This window comes from Podarcis gaigeae (genome assembly GCF_964106915.1).
Source record: "Podarcis gaigeae genome assembly, chromosome: 6".
Taxonomy (NCBI): domain Eukaryota; kingdom Metazoa; phylum Chordata; class Lepidosauria; order Squamata; family Lacertidae; genus Podarcis; species Podarcis gaigeae.
The window spans coordinates 60,767,991-60,795,610 of NC_139682.1; the positions used below are offsets into that span (position 1 = coordinate 60,767,991).

Genomic DNA, 27,620 nt, shown 5'->3' on the forward strand with positions numbered 1-27,620 from the left:
GCCACTCAATTGTGAGACTGTCTAGTTGAGGGTCCTTTACAATGTATAAAAGACCTTTGAAGACAGCTCTTTCCTCACCAGCTGTTAGTGGGTAACACTGTCTTGAGGATTTTGTGTTGTGGGTCCTTGGATTTTAATGCTGCTTTTCTCATTTGAAATGCATGGAGCATATGTTTCTCCAATTCTTATATTTTATTTGTATATTCTAATGTGTGTAAAACAATCTTAGATGCTGTGGAAGCCACTTTGTAGAGAAGACTTCTAAAAAAGTGGGGTATAAATTTATTCAAATAGTAAATAAATTAGAGGAAACAACATGTCATAAAATAACATGTCATAAATATTTAAATTTAATATAAACTATGCTATATTTCTGTTGGGCTTGCAGAAAGGATAGGAAGCAACACTGAGTCCAAAGCAGACTACTCAGGCTAGATCCACAGAACACCACATGTACCACACATCCAACACATGAAAAACAATTGAGGCACCAAAGTCAAAAGCAAACACACACACACACACACACACACACACCCCATACCGGCATTGCGTTACTTGGATCCTCTCCAAACATAAATTGGACTTTTACAGTGATGTTCCGAGCAGATCCTTGACGGTTGGCAAAGTTAAGGCTTTGAGGATAGACATACAGAAGGTTTCTGTAAAAAAAATAAATGAATATTACATAATGAATACTGCATCATACAATAATGAAGATATACCAAAGTGTCTTGGGCATCAGTTATAAACTATTGGAGCAATGTAGCAGTGTGTTGTGGGAGGCCAACGATGCACATTATTGCATCTTTTCTGCCTGCTTTCTTATACTTCTGAAACATAAAAAATGCAAAGAGAAATCATGTAAGAGAAGTAGCCTGCAAACAGGAAAGGAAAACGAGAGTCAGAATGCATTATTTCTCAATATATCTTTGCCCATTTTGACATGACGCATCTACGTTTTACCATTTGGCTTCACTGGGTCACTTGCTACAGATCCTCCACCAATGGTTTGGCATATACTATATTCAAGGCATAGGCAAACTTTGCCCTCCAGATGTTTTGGGACTTCCATCATCCCTAGCTAACAGGACCAGTGGTCAGGGATGTTGGGAGTTGTAGTCCCAAAACATCTGGAGGGCCGAGTTTGCCTACACTTGCCATATTCCATATTCCACTGAGCCACAACTTCCCTGACTCACCACGACACTCCATTCTCAATGGGTTGCTTCCAATGGCTCATATTCTCCAAACAGACAGAATCTCCCTCTGTCAGAGGAAGGAACCTTCTGTTGTCAGTAGCAGACATACCTTCAAATCAAACCCAATAGATTTTGCTACACAGAATGGTGGACTACAGAGTCACATTATCTTTCTGCATTCCATACACTGCAGCAAGCTGAAGTGAGCAGATAGGGCATTCTTTCTGTTTCAAAGGAAGACCTTCATGCTGAATTAAGCGCCGGAATTTCATCCCCATTGGTCATCTGGCTTAATCAATGTTCTCTTTATTATTTCTGCAGGCGGCTGCTGAAATACTTCTTTTTCCTCCTTTTTTGTGGCTCTCCTAAATTACCTCATTCTGGCATGAATACATTTGCTCCTCAACGTGCTTTTTCAAATAAAAATGGATATGAAAATTTACTTTAAAATGTTCTTTTCTCATAAAACTTTCATTAAGTGTTATTAGTAGCTTAAGAGAGGGATTTAAATGTATTTGCGAAGCCAAGCTGTGTGATCCCTATATTAAGAACAGTGTTCTTCTGGGGACTCATATTGGTACTGGCCATTAAAAAAAAAAAAAGGACTTATGCCCTTTGCACTCTTCTTTGGTGATATTTTCTCTTAAGTACAGGTGAGGAACCTTTCTATCCAAAGCGAAACTGTTTTGGTTAGAAGGTTAAAAGTTTCTCCTTCTGTTCAACATGCATCTATTTGCTTTAAAAAGCTCAGCAAACAGAATCCCGGCCCGGGGTTGACAGTGTTGCAAGAGGAAAAGAAATGAAGAGTTAAAACCCCACAACTTGCATCCAATAGGACAAATGCCATCATACTTTCTCGTGACGATCCTGGAAGTGATCTTCTTTCTCCCTTCCAGGCTATGTCTCTGTCCTTGTCTTTGCAGTGAATTATCTCTTTAAAACCCTACACTCTTCATATAGCATTCTGCCAGTGCATGGTATATTTTGTAATAGGTCTGACCTTCTTATAGTGTACTCCTACACATGAACTTTTCAGAGTCTTATAAATCCCTTACAGCTTTATATCCACTTTGGGGTATGGAGGAAATCATTTTTGTTTGAATAACATGGTGGCCCCCTTCTTAATTTGCATATACTCTCCCTTTTCAGCCTTTATTATGATCCACACGGATGCCAACCACCAAGAAGGAATGATGGGCCAAGCAAGGAAAGATCAGAAGTCCCAGGCTCCCCCAGCAGCCAAGGCAAAAGAAGGCTATGCATCCTTGAAGGAGATCAAAGTGGAGGTACAGTACTCCTATAGCTGAGGCCAAAACATACAAGTTGTCTCAGCAAGGTCCTTGAGCAACAGGTCAAATTTTATAGGAGGGCTAGGTACTCACTGACTAGAAGCCTCACCACTTAAGTACTGCCTCCAGCTGATCTCTCCTCACAGCTGATAAAAAAAAAGTCCCCATCATAAATGGCTAGTCAGGTAGGTTTGTCTGTTTCGATGTCCAAAAAGCCTAACGAGGACACAGGTTACACTCATTTAAGTTTAATGATCAACTACCTCAACTTGACTTTTCAGGTCTGAGCAGCACATATTTATAGGCAAACTAAGTTGCAAGGACTATCACATAGAAAGGCTAACAGCAGCTTGGAAAAGATTTTCTTCTCCAAAGGCTATCATAAGCAGAAAGAAAATGAAAATAATACTAGTATTACTCTTCATAATTTCTCTAGTTGCTGCAACAAGACTAGATGGAGATGAGTTTTCCTTTGTACCAGAATCTCCTGAGCCAAGGTTTGCTATGCTACATGATGTGCAATTACTAGCCAACGGGCTGCTCCAGCTTGGGCGTGGCCTTAAAGACTTTGCCATCAAGACCAAAGGCCAGATGGATGATATCTTTCAGAAACTTCACCTTTTTGACCAATCTTTTAATGAGATCTCGAAACAAGCCAATGAGATAAAAGAAGACGAGGAACAGCTAAAAAACACTACTTCTATGTTGCAAGTCAATAACGAAGAGATAAGGAACATCTCTGTGGAGCTGAATTCCAAGATAGAAATACTTTCACAGGAGAAGATTCAACTTCAGGATAAAGTAGGGAAGCTGGAAGAAAAAATAAGCAAATTGTTTCAGACCCAGATTGAAAATCAGGAGCCTGACGAAATTGCATCACTTAAAGTAAGTAGCAGGTATGGAATAGATTTAATATTGCCAAAGTTACCTGAAATGGTTTCCAGGCTACTGATGGAATCCAAAGCTCCAAAGTAAATTATGACCTTGTTGCACTAATATCAGTGATGTAAAATATACTTTATCTAGCAGCTGTTTCATACAGTTTCACTTTGTTTCCAGTGATAAGTAAAATTAAGATGCTAAAACGTTTTAAAAAATTAAGATGCTAAATTAGATCACTCTTTGGGGAAGGAATAGCCAAAACATCCTTTGCAAATCAGGTCAATTTGTGTTCAGGTACAAATTGTACAGTACAGTATAGGAAAATGTTCTGATGCCTTAGAGCAGTACTCTCCAGATGTTGCTAGACATCACCTTGACTACTGGCTATGCTTGCTGGGGCTGATGGCAGTTAGGAGACCAACAATATCTGCAGGCACCATGTTGGATACCCCTGCTATGATGATAATCATTTTCTTATTTATACCCCACCCATCTGGCTGGGCTTTACAGTGCAAACATTTTCCAGTGCAAACTGCCCTTGTTTATGCACAGGAATGTTTTCCACTTCAAACATTTCCAGGAAAGCCACATCACTGCATTTTGAGGAATGAAATGAACGTGGTTATCAAGAAAGTAACAACTGGTTCTTTACTGTAAATTTGTTCCTAATTTAATCCACGGAATATCTAGAGAACAAAAAAATGGCTCACGTATGCTCTGTGCTTTACCAAAAAGCAACCACAAGAAGATGAATTATTTTAACAAAAGCCAGGGATGGTCAGTGTTCTAAACATGTAAGCCATATGCTTTTGCACCTAGAATTTTTTTTCTGGACAGTCCATAAAGGAGGATAATCAGAGTACCCTGGGTGGCTGGAACCGCTTCCCTTTCATAACGTAAGACTATGACATAGGAAAGGCTCATTTATTTTAAAATATTTGTACTTTTCACAGCTTGTCCTTACAAAATTTAAAACAGACTGCTGTTTTAAAAATAATAATTCCACAATCAACACAACGAGTAACTTAGCTGCAATTGATAATGTATCAACCAAGTGCCAAAAGCAACATCAGCAAAGCGGCAAAAGATCATGAAATAATCTAAGCAAAAAGCCTAGAAAAATGAAATGGTGTTCAGCTGCTGCCCAAACAATAAAAGCACAAGCACAAAGCATACATTTTTGGGGCAGGATGTCTCCAAGATATGGCAAAACTACTAAGAGCAGATGGAGCAGGGCCTCTCTGATGACAGTTCACTGAGTAACTTTGTACAAGATGGTCAGGTTTGTATGAGTTGTTGCTGAAGTAGAAGGAAGTGGCTTATGAATTCAGCCAGCCAGCCAGGGGAAAGGAAATAGAAGACAATCAGGACTCAAAGGGTAGGAATGAATTAAGAGTTTCTCCATGATGGCCAGCAGTGGTGTACACACCAGTACAAGAAGGGTGCATCAGGTGTATTTGTACTGGGATTCTCAAAGACTGAATTCCTTAAACTTCCCTTTGGATATCAAAGGTCCTTTCCAGCTAAATGACTGCTTTTTTAGGGGGTGAGATGGGGTGGGATGCCAAAACAGATAATAAAAGCAAGTCCAGGGGGTGAGATGGGGTGGGATGCCAAAAAAGATAATAAAAGCAAGTCCCAGTCACCAGACAGCAGCTTTGCTTCAGTTCCAAGAAACCAGCTCTTAATCCATTGCTTTTTTAGGGCAGAGTACAGGATCCATAGATTATGAAGCAAAACAGGATTGTTGCATGATTTGACTATACAAAACCATCCCTCCAAATAAGATTGAGGATATACCTTCTACTTCTGTTTAGCATGGTAAGACAACAGCCTTTGGTGAAATTGGCTTGCACTGAAAGGTGCCCTTCTCCTAGCAGAAAGCCTCCTGCAAGTTGTAGTCCACCAAAATCTGGAAGGCCACAAATTCCCTATCCCTGGCCTGGATCCTCTGTTCTCTGCATATTTCTCATGCTGTAAACACTGACTCCACATTGAAATACATCAGCCAGAGCTTGATCAAGAGTTCATGGACCTGCACTATTAAATTTTCTCCTTCTATTTCATGGTCCTTTGAAACCAAGCCACTGTTTATGTTCTCCATGCAGAACTTCGTCGAGCAGCAGGACAACCACCTCAGATCCCTTCTCAAAAGAGTTCAAGCGCAGCATGTTCAAATTGGCAAACAACAAGAACAAATAGAAGACCTGGAAGAGAAGGTAACATTGCTGCTTTACCAATGTCCTCCTCCAAATGTTTTCGGGGACATTAGGTGATTTTTGAGACAGCTGGGAACTGAGAAAGAGGTAAAGAGTGCAGAAATTGGGAGAAATAAAGAACTAATGGAAAAAGTACAAACTACTGAATAAATAGCAAAGTGGACAGGGAATAACGCATCTTACACGATGATTTAATAATTTCAATACATTTCCATCATGCTCTAAGATAATTTGTGGACACTATGTGTCTTCGCTGTGTATTCCCAATGTAGCTCCAGGATTGGAATGGAAAAATAACATTTCCTTGTTGTATTTCAACTTGAAAAATTTCAAAAACACCTTCTTCAGCTAACGATCTTTACCACTCTTGTGGTAAAAGAAATTGGGCACGCCCCACACATGACTGTAGAAAGGTACTGGGGAGGGGGAATGCTTCATTCTCAGGAATTCTCTTGTAAAGATAAGAGGTCTCTACCATCAGTAAACCACTTCTCCCCATTTTGTTATCTCAATATACCTGAGCTCCAAAATATCAGTAGATGAATGATGAACTTTATTAACAAAAAACAGACTACTACTACTACTACTAATAATAATTCTCTGCCCCCCAGCTAAGCAGCCCTGGTTTTCAAGACAACACACAGACTTTATTCCCCTCGAGAGAAGAAAATGAAACAAGGCAAACTAAACTTAATACAACAGCTAAAGTTCAAGATTACAAAGGTAACTGCCCCTGTGGAAGAAGGAAACAAGTAATCCTTGTGTACACTGTCATCTGTGAACACTGTTCTAGTATACATTTTTCTATGGGTATACATCTTTGAATGCCACACTGTTAAATTCTCTTTATTACTGTTGTTGGAAAATCAAGTGTGGCCTTCCACAACATGTTGCAGTGTATCCTCCCTCCGAAAAAGGAAAGCTCCTATGCAAGCTTCCAGTCATCCATTTCCTACAAGTAGGACATTCTACTCTTTCTCCTCCCCACTCAATTATTTTTTCAACTGTCGCTGTTCATTCTGTTGTTAACGAACATGCTCATTTGGCTGCTTTGATGGCATTTGTCCATTTAGGTTTGTTTTATTTTTAAAAGCTTATTTCTGCAAGCCACAAGTTTTCCCCCAGCATGCCAATACTTCCTTCTTGTTTCTCAGCAGCCATTTTGTTTACCATTTTGTCAGCACTCACCAACTGGATGTGATAATGTGACATATTAAAAATAATAACAATCAAAGGAATGATTCACAGCATTCTTTAATACAATATCATCACCCAAGTCCCTGCCACAATACTGAGTGCATTTCAGTGTGCCTTAAACTCACCCCGAACAACTTTAGTCATGCATTTGTAACTTTTAAAATCTTGTTGTTCTTAGGAAATGCTACTGATTGCATGTGGATATACAGCAGAGGTGAAAGATCTAGTGGCATTTATTCTATTAAGCCCAGAGGATCTGAGGCTTTTAATGTCTACTGTGAAATCAAAGCAGGTAAGTCCAGCTACACCAGGGACCATCTAATTCTCCTGCTAAAAATCATTATGGACTTCATTTTCTGCCCTGAATGATGTTAAGTGTTCCATTAGTGAAACATAGGAAGTTACCTTATATTGAGTCAGACTATTGGCCCATCTAGCTCAGTATCAGTTTAACTATAGTTGGTCAATAGTTAACTAGGATTACCAAATAAAAAAATGGTGCAGTCAGTAGGATCAATTATTTATGTTCCAACTGGGTCAGATGAGGATGCCACAACTAAACAATCATCACAACTAAACCTCTTCCAGCAGTGGACAAATGGCATGGACAACTTTCACACCCATGCATGAAAATTCCCATGGGAGTAAATTCAATGAATACTTTAAAAATATTGTGTTTGCGCGCATGTGCACACCTTTTTTTCTATATTTAACTGCATTAAAAAGCATTCATGGGGGACACAATATGAACTGGGCCTATGTTTGCTGCAGTCCAAAACTGGGGGGGGGGGGCAATAAAGCAGGTAGTATTTATAGTTTATTTATCTTTTTTCATACACAGAAAGTGCATGGACAGTTATTCAAAACAGATCTGATGGATCACTAGATTTCAACCAAACCTGGGAGAACTATATGAATGGATTCGGCAACCTGGATGGTAAATACATTCTCTTACATTTCCCTAAATAAGTATTTTTATGTGCTAAAATAGTAGTTGACTGTTTATGCAAACATCAACACATTAAAGTAAGTGAAAAATACCTATTGGGAGAATAAGGGATGATTCACATTTGCTATTTTGGGCGTGTTTTAAACAGGTTAGCTTTCTTCACCCCCATTGTTTTGGTATGAATTGGTGCACAGTGAAGGAGAAGGAGGTACTTTTTAGGTGTCTAAAATACTGTATTAAAGTACTAAAGATCTGTAAACACAGCAATGCAGACAAAAAGATATTTCTATATCTCAATGTTTTTTGCGGAAAATATTGGACCAAATGAGGCCAGAAAATACTCAAGAACCCTTACAGCATATTAGAATTAAACTTCATATTATACAGTAAAAAAGTTGCCATGTAGTGACTGATACAACAGGCAGTTTTCATGCATATCACACAATGAATAGCACTGGGTCAACATAAAGCTCAATGGGTTTCCGCTGAAACAAAATCCTGGTTTCTAAACTTAACCAGCCAATCATCCCATCAGAGGACCAGGCAGAAAGAAACCACCCTTATTTGCACTGGTTAATCATCCACTTGGGACACCAAGGTGCAGGCTAACAGACACATCATCCAGCACACTTTGCTAAAGGTATGTTCCAAGCTGCTTCTACAGAGGTGCTAAAGGAGGGCAAGAATTGAAGTGGCAACCCTGTTTGGCCACCAGGACAGAGAGCAACATATATTAGCAATTATCCTGAAATCACATAGTGAAGTCCTGAAATATTTTGGACCATAAGTAGTTTAATTGGCTTCATTATCATTACTTGCAAAACCATAATTTCAAGACTGCAAAGTCAATTTTATACACCTGGAGCCTAATCTGGTGCACTAGTGGAAGCCAGTGAAAGAACTCATGGTGCAATGGGCCTCCTCCTCCTCAATCTCCTGGGGGGGGACAGGAGAAGTCCCAGAACAGTGTGCAAGCAGAGGAGAGGGGAGATTCTGCCTGGAATGCAGATACGTTTGCGCTTACAGAACAGTTGTAATAGCATGGTCTTCAATTCCACCCCTAGCATCTAGAGATGTCTCAAAACATCTATTCTTCTATTACTTACATGAAGTTGAATAATACAGAGTCAAATCACTGGCCCATCCAGCAATGGCTCTCCAAGGTCTCAGGCAAAGATCCATTTCCTACTATTGCCATCCAAGATCCTTGTAACTAAAAACTCCTGAGGATTGAACTCAGGATGTTAGAGATGTGAAGGAAATGCTGTTATCAGTAAATTATGGGGTTTTCTAGCTGTTATTTGCTATGTTGAGCAGACATGTCTAACATCAAAGACTCTCTTCTTAAACCAGAGTGCTATTGGATTCCGACCAAATGCTACTGGATTCCAACTCCCATCAGTCCCACACATCATCCAGCAACATCTGGAGGATCAGGGGTTTCCCATCCCTGCCCTAAAATTCATTACATAGAAAATATTTCCACAAAATGTGGCCCACCATGAGTTTGATGGTTTGCAGTTCACTTGAACTCATGGACAGTTTGTTCCAAAGAGAGGTAGGGGAAATCCAAATAAATTTAGCATGTGCGACACTGCAAAAATGTCTGAACGATCACAAGGTCTTCTTAAGGAAAAACTGCACATGTAGATTAGCTCAAAAAGTTGTTAAGTGCCATCTCCCCATTTCCTCCCAGCTGGGACCTGTGTTATATAATTTGCATTGAAGACACAAACAATCTCTGTGCAATTTCATTTCCTCCTAATAGCTACAAATTGTTTTGGCATTCCCATAGCTTGTTATGGGAATTTTCAGTCCTTCTTATATTAATTGGAAACTATGGTAGCTCCATTTATGACATGAGATTGGATTGTCTATGGTGTATGAAAGTCCCCACAACAATATTGTTCTCAATATGATATTTTGCATTATTTTTTTTTACAATAATGGTCTTCATTAAAAAATACTGCCCCGTACATAAAGTTCAAGCACCTGGTTCACATGACACAGGAAGCCAAGCTGTGGTTCAAGAGTGAATCTTCCTTTTAAAAAAAAGTGTTCATAAGGTGAAGTTTTCAAAACTTTTGAAATCAGAGCTTTAAGAAACGCTGACTTGGGGAGAAAGTTGATAATACTTTCCCACAGCAGCAAAATCAAAGTTGAAACTGAAATTTCATCATTACATCATTACATTGTATAAAGTTTGCCTGGTGGTGAAATCTGAAACATAAATAGCTGGGATCTAGAGGCAGACCTGACAACATGTTTGTTTTAAAAAGGTACATTTTATCTTTTCCGCTATTTCTTGCTCAAATGTCCTCTCATTTACCTTTGCCAACTTGGAATGACTCCATTGGCCCAACTTTAGTGAAAAAATGCCTTAATGTAGTTATTCCGGAAAAAAGGTAGAAGAAAATACAACTATTTTTAAAAAGTAGAATCCAATGTGCACTTACTTCTAAGAAAACATGCTTAGTTTTGCACTCCATGTAATTCACTTAGAATGTTCAATTTAAATGTGCTGTGGTAAATGACACTACCTAAATGCCTATTAAGAGTGCATTCCTTTCTCATGGCTGACACTCCATTTCCACTGCAATTAAATTTTATATATGCCACTCGCCTCACTTATCAGAGAGATTCATTCCCACACTTTTGTTAAGTATGCCTTGCATTATCCCTGGCCGACTCTGGCAAGCTGCAAAGTTCCATTCCGTTCATATTTAGTTTTAGTTTCCTGTTTTAATTGATCATTAGTGCATAATCTAAAAGTTGTAAACAAAAAAGAGATATCTCCAAGAGAGATTATCGGAAAAGTTCAAGGGTTCCCAAGACTCAGGTTGTCTGCTTAATTAACTGAATTAGTAACTCTAACTTGCTTATGTCTTGCCATCAGCCTACCCTAATAGTTCGGTCTGTGCAACTTGTATTTTCAGGAGAATTTTGGCTGGGCCTACAAAAGATCTATTCCATTGTAAACCAAGGAGACCACATCCTGCGTATTGAGCTGGAAGACTCAAGAGCTAACCAACGTTATATTGAATACACATTCACAATGGGAGGTTCAGAAACAGACTACACTGCTCTTCTCTCCAGGATTACTGGGAATATCCCTAATGTTCTGCCTGAACAGAAAGAAGTGAAGTTCTCTACAAAAGATCACAACAGCAACACTGAAAGAAAAGTCAACTGTCCAGAAAACAATTCAGGTAGTCTTTTTTGTACAAGCTGCTGCTTTAGTTTTTCTCATAAACGGGGGGGGGGGGGAGAGAAATACATTGTGGAAGATATAGTGTGATGGGATAATGAGCTGCTTGTGCGTAAAGCTTGATCCCTCCAGGTTTTGGCTGGTCAGCCAACCTGAGTCTCTAACGGAGCCCCCAAAGCATGACTCCGTCAGTCGCTGGTAGAATCCGACAGTGGGCGTCTACGGAACTTACTCCAACATAAAAGCTGTTTGACGGACATGCACCTCCTGGACTCTCTGCGTGACAGCTTCCGGCGAGGGGTGGGGGTTCCTAAAGGGGGTCTTGTTACCTCCTCACTGTTCTCACTGGAAGTATCCCAGAGCCTCCCCTCCGACTCCCTTTCCCTTTGAGCTCCTGCTCTCCCCCTACTGGTTCCCTCTTCTGCTGCAGAGTCTCTCCTATTCTCCTGGAGCCTTTCTACCACCTGTTCTTCCGATGGCAGTTCCCTGACATATAGCTGAAACTTTGTCTACAAAACTTATATATTCCCTGTTCTGAAAAATGAAGCATTAGGAACCAGAACCAAATTCTGAAGAACAACTGGGTATGTTGGGTGAGGGACTGCACATCTGATTGATCAATCATGTTTAGAAACAAACTTATCTGCACTCAGAAAGCTAGCATGTCATAGACACTATAACTTTTTTGCTCCAATATGGTATTTTATAAATGTCTATTTAATATGGAGGAGTATCCAGTTGTGTAATTTTCCACATGCATTCTGTACTATCTTGGAAGGCTACATCTCATCAATCTCTGAACATGTGAATCACCCTCTAGAGCAAGGATGGATAAGCTGTGGCCCTCCAGATGTTGGTGTAACTCCCATCCTCTCTAATGGCCATGCTGGCTTGGGATGCTGGGTGTTGGAGACCAACAACATCTGCAGTGGCACAGGTTGCCCCATCCTTGCTCTAGAGTTTCTCTCCCATATATTTCTAGTCCCTAACTGAACATCAGGCAGAATTTTAGGAAACAGAAATAGAACTAAAAAGTGAAGTGATCTGGCAAAGATCTAAAAAGAGAGCGCGTAGCACACAGGAATAACAAACTAGTGACATGATTTCCTGTAGAGCACCTCTAAGTAAATCCCCAAGAAGTGCTGGTATTCTATGCACTTTTTCCATAAACCGGGCAAAAATGTTATTCTGAAATACCCTTTTCTGCCCCCTCCAATGTGGAAAATTCAAATTTGCAGCATGAATCAGTAAGTTATTTTAATTCATTTGCAGTTCAATCCTATTTATTTTACTTCCTCTAATAAATGTAGATAACTATGAAACTGTATAAAGTTCACTTCTGAGTGTCAGTTTTACAGAGAATATAAGTGTTTGAGATAGATAGGAGTGCTGTGGGGGTTTTTAAATCTGACACTGGGTAATTAAGTTAAAATAGAATGACTTCTTTTTTAAAAAAGGGAGGTGGGGGCAGGGGCCATTGTATGCAGAAGATACCAGGTTCAATCCCTGGCATCTCCAGGTAGAGCTGAGAATATCTCCTACTGAAACACTGGAGAGGCAATGCCAATGTAGACAACTCAGCATAGGGCAGCTTCCTATGTTCCTAGAGAGAGGGGTGGTGGACATTGAGGATTTGTGACCCAATCTGGAGGATGGTACGACAAGCTTCATAGAGGTACAGTTCTTCCAAGTTCCCTTCCTCCCGATAAGCAACTCCTAATACCAGGCAGCTAGCTACTGTTGATGCTACCAAGGATTTTGAGAAGTGACATCAAACACGGCATGAGAAGAAATGTGAGAAATCCTCCTCCACACATGGAAGCCCCTTCTGGTGCCTAAAGGGGGTCTATGAACCACACCCTTAGTCCATATGATTGTACTACAGTGTTGTTGCTATAAATTAAATGGTGCTTATAATTTCATCTTCAGGTGGCTGGTGGCATACGGCATGTGAAGAAACAAACTTGAATGGAAAATATATCAAATCAAATTCAAGAGGAAAACTGGAAAGGAAAAAGAGAGTGCTCTATTGGAAGCCTCAGAAAGGAAGGCCCTATTTTATCAAATCAACCAAACTGATGATACATTCTACAGATTTTGAAAATTTTGACTGAGCATCACCATTTGGAGGCTACCTAATAAAGCACATTATACCTTTGTCAGAGCCAAGTGAAGGCACTTTTCAGTACTCAGGCGAAAGAATTCCATTGTACCTTAATGCTATATTTTGTTTCTGTGGCCACCATATACAAAAACACAGTATGGTCAAACGATGGGCTGAGTAATGGAAACGGACAAATGCAGCCAGTTTTTTAGGATTGTTGCTGGTTCTAGAAACCCACGGCTAGCAAGCTTTCCTTAGCTTTCCTAAGGATAGCTATATCTGAAGACGTTTACCATACCAATGGGAAGGAAGAAGGGAAGGGAAAAGCTTGCCCCAGGTAGGGCTTGAGCTTCTCTACCTTTGCTCCTTTCTCTCAGCAGCAGAACTTGTACTACAAGGGAGTCAGGAGAAGCCAACATTGCAGGGAAGAAGCATGGCAAGGAGAAATCTTGGGGCAGAAAGGAAATATGATGCACAGGACAGCAGCTCACCAGCCCACCTGGTTTTCGTAGCCTGGCCCAGCCTGTATCACCATAGAAGAGAATTCAGCCACTTCATTTTGATGGCAGAAAAGAAGCTACTGCTTTCAGGAAACATTTAGGGGATCATAACCTACTACCATGGATCTCAATGTCACCATAGGCATGGGGGAAGGCTTTGCACTTTAGAGGAAAATGTCACTGTTCTCTGTTCAAATCAACAGCTTTCATGGATCTCTATGGAATGAAATAAACAGGGTGCAATGCAGTTCACAGCTTAGGGGGAGCAAGGCCTGTGTCTTTGAATGAAGGCTGAAGTCGTTTGTATGAGCGAGAACAGACATGCTTTTTACTACACAACACCTGTGACCTACTATAGCTGATACACACCTCTACCTATATAAGAGATTCCACTGAACTGGATGGCACAAAATAAATCTGCTCCATTCTGTGGAGTGTAAAATTTGATTCCTGCCTAGTAGCTGCTTCTACCCTAGTGACATAGAAAAGTGCACCCCCTTAGCTTCTTCTCTATAGAATAATGTCTGCCATTCACCCCTCCAGAATTTAGGACACCACTGTGGTGACTGTAGCCTCCCACAATTCCTTGCACTAGCCTCTGCTGAGAGAAGGGAAAGGAAATGACACCACTTGCACATCAAGCTAAGCCATGTGGACAAGAATAAATGAGCTCAAGCGAAGTATTAGGGTTGTGTTCTCCCCTTTCCTCCTACCATGTAGTTGGGAGGACTTCTGTCAAGTTTGGTTTCTCTTTTACATGTTACACTTAATGCATGGCATGTAGCTGTGTCTGTTTCTTCTTCTTCTTTTGAAATCTAGTATTTAACCCTTTGAATTTCATTGCTGAAGACACAGTAAAGTATCTCTCACAGCTGCTGTGGAGTACCTTAAATGAAGTGTCATATTGCAAATTCATATTAGATCTGCTGCAGGCCTCAAAGCTTTGAAAATCTTTACGCTGATCCTCTGCTTGGCTCAAAGACATTTGCTGAATAAACAAATCTGATATCATTTACATTAGCAAACTCATGACCCATTTCTAATAATAAGGAATTTTTCACTTTTTAGTAATATAATGTAAATAAGGATCCAGATCCATCACTTTTAGAAATAGATTTCCCTCTTCAGTGGCCCGCCACCTCTCCAAGAAAAAGCAAAGTATCTTTCATCCCAGTTATATAACAAGGCCCTCTGTAAAGATTACATGACTATTATACATATATTATTTGGTAGCACTGTGTCCTTGGGAAGACTTTTACCTGCCTTGATTTATTGCACACTCCCTGATGGTTGGCTGACCACAATTATTATCCCTCTGCCCTAATCCCTAAAAATATACTTAGTTGAAAAGAGACATGGAATTGCCTTCCAAATTCTCTTCCTGATTTGGCATTGAAGTTAATTAAATTTCTCCTTGAGAAACAAGAAATTTGGCCTGTTCCCAGAAGAACAGTCAGGTTTTAGAGAAAGCTGTTTCTGCGATAAAAGAATTTTCAGTTATTCATACGTGATGGCTAAATACAGTTTTCAGAAATATAACTCTTTCCAGCCTTCATCTATTAAAAAAAATTAAGACTCTCCACATAAAACCAAATTTGGGAGAAATCACTTTTCAGCTCAGTTAAGCTGTTGAGGGTTGTTGCTTGCTTGTTTTTTGGCCTAGAGTATTGTGCTGCAGTAAAACAGATTTGGAGAACCTCTTCGATTCCAACTTCCAGTATTGTTAGACTCCCAATTTCCATTGGGCCAGTCAGCATGACCAACAGTCAGGAATAATGTTATGTATTTATATTGGTTCTTATATTGTAAACCACCCTGTGATCTTTGGATGAAGGGTGGTATAGAATTATTTATTTTTATTATTAATGGAAGCTGAAATTCAACCACATCTAGAGGGCTTCCCCATCCCTGCTGTAAATTATGCAGCAAAGCTTTTGGAAGCACGTCAGCTCTGGAGTGGCTTAATAACCTTGGTTACAAAAGGACATCATCCCAATGTAATGAGACAATTTAGATTGTGTAACTTCACAGTGCCTAACAAACTGAAGTTCAGTCTTGATTTTTATAGCATCAATAACCAAAATGGATGATGGCATGCCATGAAACCATGTGCTTTACCCTGCTCTTATGATATACCTCCATCCAGGTATTCTTGCAAATGGCATCAGACCAGACAAGACCATGGAGACATCTCCTATGTGCAAGTGACTAAATGTACAAGTGGTTAAATGTGAATCAGGCCTCAGTTTTCTTATTACAAGCAGTTCCCCAAATGAAAAAAGTTGCTTCAGACTACCCTAGCACTAGATTAGCTAAAGAGAAGACAGAAGGACTTCCAAGATAGGAGTCAGATAATTGCGGAGTGTATCGATTCTGAAAGTTCGGTGGGGAGCAACTGTGAAAGGAAAGAAGCGCTATCCAAGATGGAATCAGATACTTGTCTAGAGAGCTAATATATTGGGAAGGAAATGTCCATATTACACAGCATTATAGATACTACTTGAAGGAAAGAGTTTGATGTCCATATTTTCATATAAACTATCAAGTGGAATGCAGTAGTCTTATGCCAAACAATCCAACATTTATTCCACCACTGCAAGGGCGGACACCTGAAAGGGACTCTCAGGATCTATTTATGGACTCTTCTATAATGCAATCCTATGCACATATATATGGCTGCTAAGGTATGTATTCAATGCAGCATTAAGTAACCTCCAATGAGTGTAAGTAATTCCACTTGTGTAATGGGACTGTCCTCCCCTTTCTTTCCCCCCCTGCATGGCCCCTCAAACTGTTTTGGGGCTTTCTCCAACCTTCTGGGGCAGATTTAGGGAGAGTGGTGGCGGCACACATGGGGGGAGAAGGAGAGACAAGTGTAAATCCTTATGCTGATGAGACAATTACTTAGCTGTGCACTAGGTACAAACCTGTGTCCTTATAGATTCAACAGGGCTTATTTCCAGATAAAAGCATAAGATTGTAGCCACCATCAGATAAATTAGGAATCTGGATGAATTGCTAAAATATAAAATACTAAACAGCAATTATGAGAACATGACAGATAAAATTTAGAATTAAACAAAGCAAAGATGAATACAACACTAGGAGAACATTCCTAGCAATAGGAATTGAAAGACTTAGGGCATCTACATTTATTTCATTTTTTACCAGATTGTATGAACAACAGGATAACAACCAACTAGTATATCTCATGTAATCCTCTGAATATGCACTAAACTAAGAAATGGTGACTCTAATCAGCTTCCAGAAATATGAAAACAAAATCCAGAGGATACAGGCTATTGTGGATTTACTAAATGAGAAATTAAAAAGCTTCCCCTGAAGACTCTTTGTTCTCTGAGCAATTACCTGGTTACTGAAAGTGTGATTATCCTGAACAGACTCATCAATCTCTGTGTGATCTGCCTCAATCACTACATCTGGATGAGAGTACCATGCAGTGTGTGAACTAATTAAAATCTAAATTCCACTCTTACCTGTATGTTGTATTTGGAATATAAACATCCCTTGCAGGAAACTCCAGGATCTCTCTTGTTGGTCGTACTCTGCTATCAGGGTAAAGTTTGACTTGCAGCAACTCTGGCGTTAGACAGTAATGTGGGTTTTCTGGGGCTGGAGAAATGTCTATCTTCAATTGAGCTATGAAGAAAAATTAGCAGTATAACCAATCTGGTAAGCAACCATTTGCCCGGCTGCCAATGATGAGTAACAATCATCACCAGGTGGTGAATCAGGAAAACTTTACAAAATATGGTCGTTTTTTCCTTTTAGCCACCAAGTTCTAATGTTGCTTTGCATAGGTAGGCAGGCATCATGATAAAGTGACAGTGTTGGGATAATATAGTGTTATCGTTTGTGTGTGTGTAGTCTTAACATAACAATGTTGCTGCTTAATCACTTTAAAAATATGCAACTTCTAGTTACAAAGTAGAGCTACTGCTTTGGAAAACAAGAAAATAATGTTAACACTCTTCTTTCTTTTTATTTATTTTAAAAGCGTGCCTTTAAATATTTTCTTGTTCTGCATTAAAAAAGTAAGTTTCGCTCTTTCTGAAAGACCACTTGCTCGTGTATGTTTTAACAGGAAAACAGGTAGCTGCCTTATGACGAGTCTGATCACCGGTCCATTAGCAGCCTGTCTGATCACTGGTCTATCTAGCAGCCTGCCACAGCCAGGTGCTAAGTCAGGAAGATGAGCAGAAATAACTTTCCAAGATCAACACCCAGCCTTGTGTCAAAAGGTTAGTAAGATCTGATCAGTTTGGGGACTTTACTTGTAATACCTATTTGAGTTTAATAGTCAAAAGGCAAGAAAGTAAATATTCACACAATTCTTTTCCAAAAGAAGGAATTTGGCATGATAGCAAACAATATACTGGAAGGTTAGGATTGTCAATCCCCAGAAGGGGTTTTACTTGCTTAAGGCACTGTTGGAAAAATAACTGCTGCTATCAAGAATGACTCATAAGGCCTCTCAGACTTTGTTCCTCCTGGGGGCCGAAATCTGAGTCGTTCAGATAAAAAAACAAACAAAAAAACAAGGGAGCCAGCCACATAAACAACAGTTTCAGAGGAATAGTGGGGGAAAACGAGATTAATTTGTAATATTACTTTTCTAGTTCAGCACTGATTAGCTATTGTCAGGGAACTGCCATCAGTTCAGGAGGGAGAGAGCAAAAGCCAAATGGATTATAGAGAGCCTCCAGGGATCGGCCTCCAGGGATCGTGGGAAGTAGCTCCTCTTCAACGGAGGAGAGTAAACATGCCTCCAGTGGAGAGGAGGTGCAGGAGTCGGAAGTGGCAAGGCAGTCCCAGGACTCCTTGCCTGGGAGAAGCAGGGAGGAAAGGAGTCCTCCGCTGCCCACACCCTCTTTGCGCAGAAAGCATTCGCGCAGAGAGGGGAGGTGCAGACTGGGCGTCAAGAAGCTGCTTTGCTGGGGAATGTTTAGGAACCGCGCACTTACGGATTCTGCCAGCAATTGAGTTAGCCACGGGAGAGTGGCACTCCGAACAGATAAAGTTTATTTTGGCAGCAAAGCCATGGATTCACAGCCAAGTAGGGAGATATTTGCCTGCTTGCTCTTGAGCAACCCCTTGGAAACATAACAGCTATGGAAAAATAAGGAATTAGCTCTCTGTCCAATGTTTGAATCTCATGGAAGCTACTCATGTGTTATAAAATGGTTTACTGGACCCACATACAGTACTGTTACTGAAAAACAAAATACTTAAACAGATACAGAAACAAAATTGAAGCCGTAGTTTAGTGGCTACTAAACTAAAAAAGGCCTCAGCCTTCTCAGAAAGATCACCAAAATACCTGTGATAGGCCTCAACCTCCGTAGAACAGAAGATGGCCTTCTCATATCCGCAAGAAACTTATACAGGTCTTCATCGCTCAGGCGGTCACCTTCCTATTGTTAATTAAAAATAAAAGCATGCAGTAACTTTCAACTGTGTTCTTAGGTAGAAAAAACCTTTCCTTTTGCATTATTTATTGCCTTTCATTATATTGCAATGTTTCAAAGAACTGTCTTTATAATCAAATAACCACTAAAGTGTTATGTTTGTGATGAATTGTTTAAATAGCTCTTCTCTGTTTTAAATTATAACATATTCATAGCTAGATGAGATTCTCTTTTTAATTGCAATCAGGAGTAATTACAGTAAGCCTCCAATATATAAAAAAGGCCATAATGATTTCAGGATGGAGGGAACCACTAATGCTCATTTTATTCTCATTTTATAAGTTAAGCAAGGCATATAGCTCTGACTTCTCTGTTCAACTGATCAGAGCAACTTCCTTTGACTTAGTAGTTATACTCCTATATGACCAGGAAGAATATCAGAACCAGAGCCTACAAATGCACTGCAGAGTCTCTAGCAGCAAAACTAAACTGCAGTATTTCTTCCTTTACATTGCAATCGTCAGACCACATTACAGAAAGATTTCACTGGGTGTTCACTGAGACTGCACTGGAGTAAGTGGCCTTAAAAGCTGCAGTATGATATCCATCTTGATTGAAGGTAAGAACATCAACAGTTTTGCTACAGGCATTTCGTACCCCCTTTGCACGTGAATCATAGGGGAAGGGCCACAGCTCTCTGCTTTGCATGCAGTAGGTCCCAGTTTCAAGCCCCAATATCTCCAGGTAAGCCTGGTAATGCCCTTTGGAGAGCAGCTGCCAGTGTAGACCATATGGAGGTAGATGGACCACTAGTATGAAGGCAGCTTCCTATGTGTTCTACATATAGAAAGGATTTATGCTACTAAAGTCCACCTCAAGGTTGTGCAGCTTCCCCTGGCCCCATCCTATGTTAATTGTTGATGTCTGTAGGCAACAGCTTTCATGGGTAGACCTCTATGCAAGCTGTGGCCATGCGCAACTGGGCTTCCCTTGCAGACATCCACACCTAACACATTAATGTTATGGTAGGGCCAAGGACCAAGACGAACTCATGCCTGGGCCGTGGAGCCCTTTCTATGCATGAAATCTGTTTTCTAGAGACCAGTGCATCCAATCTGCATCCAATCTGTTTTATAGAGACCGGCGCAAAGTGGCAAACTTAAGTGATAATAATGAAGGGCTGTGGTTCCTAGGTTGCTGGGCAGAAATATCTACTCTACCCTTCTCATCAGAAATGCGCTTGTGTCACACTGCCCTGAACCACTGCAGCTTATGCTAGTCAAGTTGCTAATTAGTTTGCTATTTGCTGGTAACGGGAAAATTGCCCACAGTGTGAACAATTTCATTCCCTGCAACCTATTTGGCAGTGCACATTATTAAATCGGATTTCCAGTATAATGCACTGTTTAGGGATGGTGGGAATTAGAATATAATGCTGAGAATATAGAATTTAGGTCAAATGTAGTTACTTCAGCAGCTAGCGAGAGTGCTAGTTAAGTAAAAGAAGAAAAATCAAAACCTTGGTTGATATATACTTTAGTTAACAGTTGCCAACATAACCTTGGTTTTAAAATACAGTATTCTCAGTTAATATAGAAACAGTCTTGAAAACTGCACCTGAACTTTCAACTAGAAACACACACAAATATTCTAGATTTATCTTTCTTAATCCTAGCATGCTGCTTATGGGAATCCTGACCTGACCCAGAATCTCCAAGTCCTTGTTTTATAAATCTCTTAATCTGCCTCCTTGCAAAACCCAAGGTGTAGTGGGAGTATTAATCTGGGTTTTTTCAGATCAGTAGACCAAGGTGCTGACCACTTTTGCTGGTATTGTGGTGTTGACATAAAGAAGCACCAATTTTGCATAATCTATGCAGAGCCTACCTAAAATGTCCTGAATTTTTGAGAAGTGAGCTGGCATATCATCTTCCGATACCCTTTACTTGTTGCCCATAACATGTGGTTCGAATTTACCTGTAAATGTAATTTACCTGTAACATGTGGTTTGAATTTATCTGTAACACTGGTTGCACCAGTGTTAGAAACTGAGTTATGAAAGCTAGGAGCTAAAGGGCACCTTAAACCTAGGTTCTGGGTGCAACAACAGAATGTCTAGGTGCTTTTTTTATAACAAAAATACAAAGCTGAAAATGAATGAACTGCAGCTAAAATATTATGTTCATTTTTCACATGGTCTAGTCCTTCCCCTGCTCACTCCCCTAATATTCTTAAGAGGGTTTCTTCTTCAGTCTTCAGAGAGTAGTTAGAAGTGGGGAGGCAGAAAAAATGTCCTTCTTTCCTTCCACTCTGCAGTTTAAATCTGAAATCTTAGGCACAGTACTGCACCCAGAGATCAGAAACTGCTCGCACTAATGAAATTCCCTGTTGCAAAACGCACCTAGAACAATGGGAGTTTCAAACACTGCTTTGCACCAACCCAAGAACCCGACTAAATGATTCACTGGTCATAAACTTCTTATTTATTTTGGATTTTTAGCTTGCCCATTCTGAAAGCTCAGTGTTACTAAACGTGTTGCTTTAAAATAGCTGAATTGTAATACAATGTGAGATGCAATAAAATTGCAATTTAAAAGCATACTGCATCTAGCACAGAGCATTACAACTTCTACAACCAAGAAAAAAAAACCACAACCATCAGCAATTTTCAAGTGGTTCACAAAGGGAAAAGTTTGGGAACCACTGGTCTAGGGCTAAAAACTCCCGTGCCAATTCCTAAAGTGTGAAGACAGTGATGTAATGTTACCGTGAAAATGAATCATGTAATACCTGTTTAAAGAAGTTTGTCACCGTGAGGGTGGCTGGTCTAAAGTTAGTCAGGTTGCAGGCCTCATCCCCACTCGTCGTCCTTTCCAAGGAACGCCTGCCGACAATGCTAGAATTCCTCCTCTCTGACCACGACCCTTTGCGTTCTTTAAGAAAGAAAGCAGGGAAAAACCAGAGCCAAAATAAAGTCAAATAACTACATTTGTTTTAGGAGCCAGCATGTGAAGAGAATGGCAGTTGCTTGAAATCATGAGAAAAGAAAGACGGAATGGGTGGTTAATGCTAAGACAATCGCACTCCTGAGGCATTAGGAAACAATGAAGCACAGCTGAATACCTCTGCTCCTCTCACATCAACCATACCCCAGTGCCTTGTGCCTATTATGAAAGTCTTTATCATGTGGAGAATTATGTTTTTCTCCTACTGCAAAAAATGATGAAGTTGGCAGTTTTGGGAGGGTGGAGGGGATGAGGAAGATGCTGAACAGTGGTTTCAGATGAGCTGAGCGGCTCACAACGATTAATCCACTCCTTTGGAAAATGCTCATCAGCCTGAAACACTCTCTCAGACTTAGTTCTAGAGAGCATAACAGATGGTTTACAAGGAAAATCCTTGAAAGATAAACCTATTTGTTATTACAGGCTTGTCCTTTTTCCTTTCACCCCATTACCGAGGCTTGGGCAAGGGAAAAAATAGGCAAAGCAAGCTGATAAACACATATTGTGCACCAGGCCCAAATACAAACCCTGAGGCGTTAAAAAAACCACAAAACCAAAGTACTGTATTTTTCGCTCTATAAGACGCAACAGACCACAAGACGCACCTAGTTTTTGGAGGAGGAAAACAAGAAAAATAAACATTCTGAATCTCAGAAGCCAGAACAGCAAGAGGGATGGCTGCGCAGTGAAAGTAGCGATCCTTCTTGCTGTTCTGGCTTCTGGGATAGCTGTGCAGCCTGCATTTTCTCCATAAGACGCACACACATTTCCCCTTACTTTTTAGGAGGGAAAAAGTGAGTCTTATAGAGCAAAAAATACGGTAACTATTTTGTTGGATCAGAGTAGTGATCCATCGAAAATGTGGCATCCTTTCTCCAAGGCCTGAGTGAAATTCAAGGTGCCACAAAGATGGGGCAAAATAGGGGAGGCGAATGGCAATCCAGGAAAAGCTTTTACTGAAGCAGCAGCTTTAAACAAAACTTTAAAAGAGATAGCAAGAAAGCATGATGGATAAATAAGAGAAGGCTGTAGAAGATACATAGAGCAGCATGGCAGAAGAATGGGACAAGGAAGGAGAGGCGCTGAAAGCAGCAGAGAACATTAGCCCCTGACATTCAATTAGAGAAGACTAAAAAGTTAGGAATGGCACACATACTACCATCTTCTATAGAACTGTACCACCCCCTGGAACGGGCCACTTTTATTTCAAAGGAAAAGCTGCTAGAAAGCCCCAGCCCAAAACAGAAAGATGTTCTGGATAAAGGCCCTGCAGCTGGTTTTTCTTCAAAATAGAAGTAGCCATTTTAAGCACGCTGTTTCCAAAGCATAAATGACATGATAGTTTGTGTTAACATTAAGAATCACTTTGTAATTATCCAGATACCTACCTCCTGCAGCAATTTCCACTTCTGTAGAGTCCCTCTCCAAACTTCCAGCACTGCTGACTATGTTCATTAAATGAATGGCCGTCCATGCAAAAGGCATGCGATATCTGCCAAGCCTTTGGCAAAATTGTTCTGATTGACTTTTCAGTTTTTCTAGCTTTTCCTTGTTCTGCAGAGGTAAAATCCCAAAACTTACAGACTTGAAACATTTCTGAATTTTTTCATACTGCCTCTGCTATAAATAAATGCTGGGTTTTCAATAGAAGGAAGTACTGTTTCAATAATGTATGATTTTTTAAAAATATGAGAAACTTGCAAATGTTTTAAGGGCTACAGAACTATTTAAAAAAAGACACCACCTGCATTTAGGTCCAAACCTATTGAAAACTGCTTACCTTTGCCGCATCTGCTTCTTTTAAAATCATATATGGCTCTGCACACTCTCCAATATCTCCCTGTTGTAGTACCTTTTCCAGCTGTGGGGATGGGAAGTGGGATGGGATTGAAGAAGGAAAGAAAGAGGCAAGCATGATGTTGGAGATACGTACACCACACATATACACAATGAACTGACTAGCCAGCACAGTTTAAGCTATCCACCCAGACACCCACCCAATCAGGTAGACTGCCCTTCCTCTTTTGAACTAGCGATATAAACTGCAACTATAAAAGGTAAAGAGAGGCTTCAGCTATGTATGTGCAAGCAATTTCAATTGCATAGTCAATGCCCCTGCAAAAGTCACAGAGGAGCCTCTACCTAAAGTTTTGGCTTTGGGGCTTTGATTGGTTGAGAGCCAAACCAAGGCATTGTTGTTGGATGTGCCATGCTCTGGAACATCTAATTACCAGTGAGACCAGACAAGGGAAGAAGAAGAAGAAAAATGCAGTGTGGAGTCTTCCTGTTCGGGTTTCCTGCCACTCCATTCCATTCTCCCCACCGAGCAGTTGGCCAGCACTCCGCATCCACTGAGCATGCTCAATTCTCATTGGTCCAAACCCCCCCCCCCGTTTTTGTACTTCTGCAAACCTTGATATTTCCCCAAAGCCTGCTGATACCTCCACCTATATCTTCTGTGTGGATGCTGCCACTGTGGCTACATATAGCTCTAACTAATTTACTATTAAATATATGTGGAAATTTAAAAAGGAGACACAGGTAAGCAAGACTTTCTGAAAGTATTATTACTTTCTTCAAGGAGAATTTTGGAAAAAAACATGTAGGGGAGCTGTACATTCTCCATAAATGTTTTATTTAGCTGTCTCTCTCTTAGAGAAAGAATCAAGCCTTGAAGCAAGGCAGAGAGTTTATGATGGACAGTTTTACCCAGATTGTTTCTTATCTTTTGGCATTTATATTTCTAAAGATCCTTTTGCACAGCTCAATTCAAATGTCACCGAGAGAGGTTAATAACATGGCATTCATTTAGAGAGGTTTTCTTATCGCATTGCTGGTGGGGAAACCCAGGCTCTGCTATAAACAAGAAAAGTTCACTCCCTCATAGATATCCTATGTGGATGAAGCAAGCAAACAAGCTGGAGGGGGGGGGACGACAACATTTAGGAAACACGATTGTTCCCAGCAACTAACCATTCACCCTAATCTGATACAACCATTCACCCTAATCTGATACAATGATATGGCCACGGAAACAGGTTTTTGCATGTGCTCCTCTTGCTGGATCTGGAAATACTTATGCAAAAGGTTGCTGCATGAGCAATTTATAATACTGGATGTCTTCACCTAGCACACAGGCAAGTTTCTATGACTCCAAAAAGCATCAAAACAGATGGTCAGCACCATCAGTTTGGACAATACTGATAATCTGTGAGGAGGTGGAAGGTGCTAAATTCAGCCCAAGTTCTACATCTTCTCAGTTGGGATGGGTGGGGGTTAAGGTTGGCTTGGAACCAAAGTCCCTTCTCCCACTCTTTCAAAAGCACAAATGGCACTGCCAAGGCTGACAGTTCCAAACATTTGCTGGGCAGCTAAGTACAGTGGTGCCTCGGGTTACAAATGCTTCGGGTTACAAACTCTGCTAACCCAGAAGTAGTACCTCAGGTTGAGAACTTTGCCCCAGGATGAGAACAGAAATTGCAGGCCGGCGGCAGTGGGAAGCCCCATTAGTGAAAGCACGCCTCAGGTTAAGAACGGTTTCAGGTTAAGAACGGATCTCCGGAACGAATTAAGTTCATAACCTAAGGTACCACTGTATGCAGATCAGCTAACCTCAACCTGGTATCCTTCAGATGTTCTGGACTGCAATTCCCATTATCCCTAGGAACCAGGGAAATGGGTTGAGGAAGGTTGCATAGGATGTCATAGCTAGTGTGGTTAGGTTTTGGAAGCAGGAAATTTTCTATAAAATAATTCTTCTCACACTGTCCAAATCTCATTTGGGCCCAGATTACATTGCAAACAGCCATTTCACAAACTAACTGGCAGGGGAATGATCTAAAAAGGAGCACAATATATGACGGCACCTGGCCTGTGACATATGACAAGCTATTTTTCTGGCTTATTTATCTTGCTCATGTCCTTTTCCTTCTCACAGACCAAAAACTTAGCACCATTTTCAACAAATGACTGCTAGCTAGGCTCATCTCATTGAGTTTACAAGCATTAATGTGCAAGTGCAAGCTCTTTGAGGTAGATTGCATGGTGTTAATCTTTTTCTCTTTTCTTGTAAAAATCAACTACTGTGAATATATGCAGATTCTGGCTTCAGAAGGTATGCAATGAGACGTGTGCAAAATTTGAGAACAGAATCTCCTCTTAAAGCTGCTGTCAATGAGGCTTCCCTCTTGCTTCGGCAATTTGGGAAAACGCAACGTGAATCTCAATCTTAACATATTTCCCATGGCATTAGGAAGCTTTTTTCTTCTTCAAAAATTATATTGCATAGTGAACATCTTAAGTGCCTCCCCCAGGCTAAGGCATTGTTCTATATTGCCCTATCTGCTTTCAGAGTTCAGTAATGTTACAAGTCTAGGGCAAGAAAGGTCAAAGCAAGAATTGTCTTTGAACAGACTCTATATCTTAGTATCAAAAACCAAACTTCTGGAGATTGAACTCTTCAATTTGAGAATGACTAAATTCAGCCAGCAAAAGGAAATGGCAACACTAAGCAGGGTCATTCTGTAATTTGATTTTCACACGATTTGTAGTTTTCCTTTCAGTTTTCCCTATTGAGGAAGGATAAAATAAACACAGTACTAGCAAAATGCAACCAGGTGATATTTTTTCTTATTTTATTGTTATATGGGCACAGAAACTTTAGCTTACTTGTGCCAGGGGATAATACACTTTTCCGAGATAAAGATTCATAAAGGGGAAAAAATATTTCTTACCTTTATTACCAGAAAGACATCCTGAGAGGGATATGTAATAGAAAAAATGGCTGACCGGGCCAGAGTGGTTATGGCAGCAGGTGGAACATGAGGACGCAGCATCCCTTTCATTTGTTCAGAGTTTAAATCAAAGTAGAAGTTCTCTGAAATCTAAAAGAAAATAATAGCTTATTACACTGAAATATATCCAAAGGCTTCACCAAATTAAAAAATGGAAAAAAAAAAATGTTAACGGACATATGTTAATTTCACTTTCATGCCAACTGTGGTTAGCTTTAACAGCAAACAAAAAAACCTGTTAGCTAGCTGAATTGTTCATTTCTTAACAGGCAATATAGCTATTTGTCCCAATATGATTTGGGCTTATTTAAAAATAAACCACCACCACCAAAAAAACAACAACTCTGCAGCCCTCCAATGATACCGTAGAGAAGTATAACCTTTCAAACAAATAAGCAAAGCAATGGCTTTGAAACCAATATACTCAAAACAGCATGCACAGCCAGGGATCCACTTCTCCACTCATCACCCTCTCCTTGGTACATGCTTCATTGCCCTCCACCAAGAATGACAAGAGAGCCCCAGCCTTCCTCCCTAACTTGGACCTGGATACAGAGTGGAAAGCATTCCAGTATAGCTTTGCTAATTTGTGATAGCTCAATGCATAGGGAACATCACCATCCCCCTCTAGAGGCAACCTAGAGAGGAAGATAGGGATAAAGTTTGGTAACGGGCAGCTGAAGTGTTTTGATAGCAGAGGTTTTAGTTATCATGGGGCTTGCCAATTTCCCCTCTCCTTCAGATGATAATTTCCAACTGATCAGAGACCTGATAATCTGAAAATATACTTTAGGGGATTTGGATTTTCTAGATAGATAGATAAGAAAGACAGACAGACGATAGATA

The 27,620-nt window shown here is 40.3% G+C and overlaps 2 protein-coding genes across 18 annotated transcripts in view; one reads left to right on the forward strand and one right to left on the reverse strand.

Moving 5' to 3' along the window:
- The window catches only part of DOCK7 (dedicator of cytokinesis 7), a 107,348-nt gene that overhangs the window by 47,126 nt on the left and 32,602 nt on the right, over positions 1-27,620 (reverse strand). For all 17 annotated transcript variants that reach the window (XR_014565279.1, XM_083742815.1, XM_083742811.1 and 14 more), the window contains exons 9-15: positions 26,715-26,864; positions 23,762-23,842; positions 23,370-23,535; positions 21,767-21,909; positions 18,889-18,982; positions 17,045-17,207; positions 542-659 (exon numbers count right to left, since the gene is read on the reverse strand). Coding sequence is in view for 16 of the 17 variants with exons in the window: in XM_083742815.1 (XP_083598941.1) it covers positions 542-659; positions 17,045-17,207; positions 18,889-18,982; positions 21,767-21,909; positions 23,370-23,535; positions 23,762-23,842; positions 26,715-26,864 (915 nt within the window). In the remaining variant the exon portion in view is untranslated. The remainder of the gene's footprint in view (positions 1-541; positions 660-17,044; positions 17,208-18,888; positions 18,983-21,766; positions 21,910-23,369; positions 23,536-23,761; positions 23,843-26,714; positions 26,865-27,620) is intronic.
- Positions 2,734-13,107, forward strand: ANGPTL3 (angiopoietin like 3). The gene is made up of 7 exons (XM_083742874.1): positions 2,734-3,373; positions 5,479-5,589; positions 6,201-6,312; positions 6,965-7,078; positions 7,628-7,723; positions 10,672-10,944; positions 12,873-13,107. Exons 1-7 carry the CDS (start codon positions 2,885-2,887, stop codon positions 13,055-13,057), a joined length of 1,380 nt encoding a protein of 459 aa, XP_083599000.1. The 5' UTR covers positions 2,734-2,884; the 3' UTR covers positions 13,058-13,107.

Coding starts and splice junctions, on each gene's coding strand:
- ANGPTL3 (XM_083742874.1), top strand. CDS start 2,885: ATGAAAATAATACTAGTATTACTCTTCATAATTTCTCTAGTTGCTGCA. Junction 3,374..5,478: donor ACGAAATTGCATCACTTAAA/GTAAGTAGCAGG, acceptor TTCTCCATGCAG/AACTTCGTCGAGCAGCAGGA. Junction 10,945..12,872: donor CTGTCCAGAAAACAATTCAG/GTAGTCTTTTTT, acceptor TTTCATCTTCAG/GTGGCTGGTGGCATACGGCA.